We start from the raw sequence: 3,584 nt of genomic DNA on the forward strand, positions 1-3,584 counted from the left end.
CACCCCCAGCACACACAACCCTGGCGCATGCCCACCGCAGCCCCCTGCTGCCCCAGCCCCAGGGCAGTGGCAGATGCCCATTGAGGGAGGAGGGAAGGGGCATGCAAAGCCTCGGGGGGCGTTGGGGACCCCTGGCCATGTCCTGCCACCAGCCCCTTGGTGTCGGTGGGACCCCTGGGGCCGGGGGTGCCCCTGTGTCCCGCACCTGCTCCATGTAGAGCAGCAGGGACTCGCGGTTGTTCTCCCACTCGGCCGGCAGCTCGGAGGCGTGCGGGAACTTGTCGCAGGAGAGCTCCACCGTGATCTCGAAGCAGTTGGTGTGCAGGTAGCTGAAGTCGTTCATGCCTGTGTGGGGCGGCGGGGGCGTCAGGGGGAAGCTGCTGCCGCCGTGCCCCCCGCTGCCCAACCCCAGCCCCGCGCTCACTGCCGGGCACCGTGTGCCAGTTGGCCCCGTTGATGATGTTGCCGGAGCGCATGAAGTCGTCGTAGTGGCAGAGGCGGCGCTCCTCGCTGGCCATGGCCAGGTTGGAGGTGGCGTAGACGGTGGCCAGCCAGCGGAAGACGCCGTCGTCGGCCGTGGGCGTCAGCTCCTGCGCCTTCCAGTAGGTGCGGGTCATGTCGAAGGGGTAGGTGACCACCAGCTCCCCGCCGTGCAGGTTGGCGCTCAGCACGAAGGGGTACCGCTGCATCCAGTCGATCACCGCCCGCGTCTCGGGGGCCACCTGCAGGCACGCTGCGTCAGAGCCGTGAGGGCTGGGGGGGGGGCACAGCTGGGACCCCCGTTCCGCCCCCGTCACGGCTCCGCGGCACCCTCACCGTGGCGTTCGCGAAGGTGTAGTACTCGGGGATGGGGATGTAGTGGTTGGGGAACTCGTGGGGCACCAGGTCGTTGTCCTCGGCGTCCCACAGCGCCGTGTTGAGGTCGGCGAAGTTGTGGTTGAGGTCGATGCCTTCGTAGGTCCAGCGGCCCATGGCCCAGCCCGACAGCTCGGAGCCCTGCGGGGGACACGGTCAGCGGGCAGCGGGGTGGGCGCACGGCCCCGCGGGCCCCGGGCCCTACCAGCTTGTAGGCGGTCTCGTAGCCGTCGGGGTTCATGGAGGGCAGGAGGTGGATGCGGGTGTCGGTGACCAGCCGCACCACGCGGGGGTTGCCGCGGCGGAACTCGCGGCACAGGTACTCCATCAGGTTGAGCAGCAGCTCCCGGCCCAGCACCTCGTTGCCGTGCATCCCCGCCACGTAGCGGAACTCGGGCTCACCTACGGGCACGGCACCCGGTGGCTGCGGGTCCCCGCTGCGCCCCCCGGCTCTGCCCCCCCTGCCCTGGGGCTGTGGGGCACGTACCCACTTCGTGCTGCCCGGGGTTGTCGGAGATCTCCATGACGTACATCTTGAGGCCCAGGTAGCTCTTCCCGATGCTGTAGACGCGGGTGATGTTGGGGCACTCGTCGTTCACCCGCTTCATCAGCTGGGGAGGGCAAAGCTCTCTGCGACGGGGTCCAGTGCACCCCCAGGGGTGCAGGGACCCCGGGACGGGTTTGGGTGGTCCCCAGGGGCGCAGAACCCCCTGCCCCAGGCACCTTTCTCATCTCCTTGTAGTTGTGATGCCGGAAATCCAGCTTGTCCGTGGGCACGGGGTCGCTGGGCCAGTAGTAGATGTTGTTTGGGTCTGCAGGGAGCCGGGGACCAGTGAGAGGGGCAGGGAGCAGGATCTCAGCCCCCAGCCCTGCAGGGCGAGCCTGGCCCGGGGACATCGGGCAGGGGCCAGCGGGCACCCACCTGGCAGGGGGCAGCCCAGGACCTCCGCCCGCAGGCAGATGGTGCCGTTCTCGAACCAGGTCTGCGGGTTGATGCGGATGTAGCGGGCCACCACCGGTGAGGGCAGCAGGTTGAGCACCGGCGTCTCGGGGTCCTTGTTCCCCGGGAAGACCTGGGTGGGAGGCGCAGCCCCTGCGTGCCCCCGTGCCCGAGCGCGGCACCGAGGGGGGAACGCGGGGCTGGGGCAGAGCTGCCGGCTGGAGACCAAAGGGTTACGGGCGTGCGGCCGCCCAGCCCCGGCCTCCCCTGGCCCCCCTCCAGCCCCTAATGAACAGTGGACACGTGGCGCTGGGCTGAGCCCTGCACCAGCACCGGGGGGACCCGATCTGGGACAGAGCCATGGGTCCTAGGGCACCCACACTGCTCTGCCCCCACCCCACAGCGGGACCCCCCGCACAGGCACCAGGGGTGAGCGTGGGGAACCCAAAGCTGCTCCTGGCACAGAGACCCCAAACTGCTCCTGGCACAGCCCTGCCCCAGGACCCCAGCCCTGCTGTGGCAGCCCCCATTTCTCGCCCATCCCTGCACCCACCTGGGGGGCTGCCTGCACCCTCCCTGCCTGCACCCCCAAGCGACCACAGCTGCCCAGCTCTCACACGTGCGCCCAAGCACCAGGCTGCCGTGTTCGCCTTCGGGCACGCTCCGCTGTGCCATGGGGCCCTGCGCACACCCGCGTGCGTCCCCCTGTGCTCCCAGCTCACCCCCCCCGGGTGGGCAGCGAGGACAAGCAGCCTTTGTGCGGGAGGGGAAACGCTGGAGGATGCTCTCCGGGAAGGGAGGCCAAAGGCAACAGCAGCGGAGCCCAGCACAGCGCCTGCCCGCGCCGTTAACTCCGCCGAGCCCTCGCTCTGCGCTGGGAGCCGGGGCTGGGCTGGGGTGCAGGGGGGGGCTCTGTGTCCCCCCCGGTGCCTACCGCCTCCTCGGTGCCGTTGCGGCACGGCTGCCACGTGTGCGTGTCATTGCTGAACTGGACCTTGTAGGAGGTCACCCAGTCGTACCTGCGAGGGGCAGAGGGTCACGGGGGCCCGGCCCCCAGCCCCGGGGCCAGCCCTGCCCCGCGCCTTACGTCCAGATGGAGTTGAGCCCCTGCGTGATGACCCCGGTGAAGTTGGTCAGCCGGCGGGCGTCGATCTCCAGCCACTGCTCCTTGTCCTCCTGCCCCGCGCACCAGCCGCCGTCGAAGAAATCCCCGTCGTAGAGTCCTGACTGTGGGCAGGAGGGGGTCAGGGTGGGGGGGACGCGGGGCCCATCCCGGGCACGGCCCCAGCGGCCCCACAGGGAGCTGTGGTGGTGCTGCAGCGACAGGGGACAGCTCCGTGCTGAGCGGGCACCTCTCGGCCAGGAGACCAAACCCTGGCTTTAACGGGGCCCTCAGGGGGTCGTGGTGGAGCTCCCCCCTTCGAGCAAAATGCAGAGGAAACCAGCAGGGCCAGGAGGGGCGATGCGGAGAGCCCCGGCTCCCCCAACACACGTGCCATGCACACGCCATGCACATGCCATGCATGTACCGCGTGCCATGCACACCTCACACACACCCAGCACACACCACAGACCGTGCACGCGCCATGCACGTGCCGTGCACATGCCTTGAACATGCTATGCACACACCATGCACACACCATGCACACACCATGCACACACCATGCACACGCCATGCACATGCCATGCACACGCCGTGCACACACCGTGCACACACCATGCACACACCATGCACACGCCATGCACACCCCATGCACACGCCATGCACACGCCGTGCACACACCGTGCA

The 3,584-nt window shown here is 69.4% G+C and overlaps 1 protein-coding gene across 1 annotated transcript; it reads right to left on the bottom strand.

Annotated features, from left to right (window-relative positions):
* Positions 1-149: 149 nt before the first annotated feature.
* Positions 150-3,175, bottom strand: LOC118157193 (probable carboxypeptidase X1; the record flags this gene model as incomplete). Its single annotated transcript, XM_035311449.1, is given in 10 exon segments — positions 150-197; positions 200-345; positions 425-722; positions 817-996; positions 1,061-1,257; positions 1,343-1,466; positions 1,579-1,667; positions 1,778-1,928; positions 2,730-2,814; positions 2,883-3,175. Coding segments are annotated over 10 exon segments (1,611 nt in total), but the record flags the coding sequence as incomplete, so codon positions are not given.
* Positions 3,176-3,584: the final 409 nt, after the last annotated feature.

Source organism: Oxyura jamaicensis, assembly GCF_011077185.1.
Source record: "Oxyura jamaicensis isolate SHBP4307 breed ruddy duck chromosome 4 unlocalized genomic scaffold, BPBGC_Ojam_1.0 oxy4_random_OJ71348, whole genome shotgun sequence".
Lineage (NCBI taxonomy): Eukaryota > Metazoa > Chordata > Aves > Anseriformes > Anatidae > Oxyura > Oxyura jamaicensis.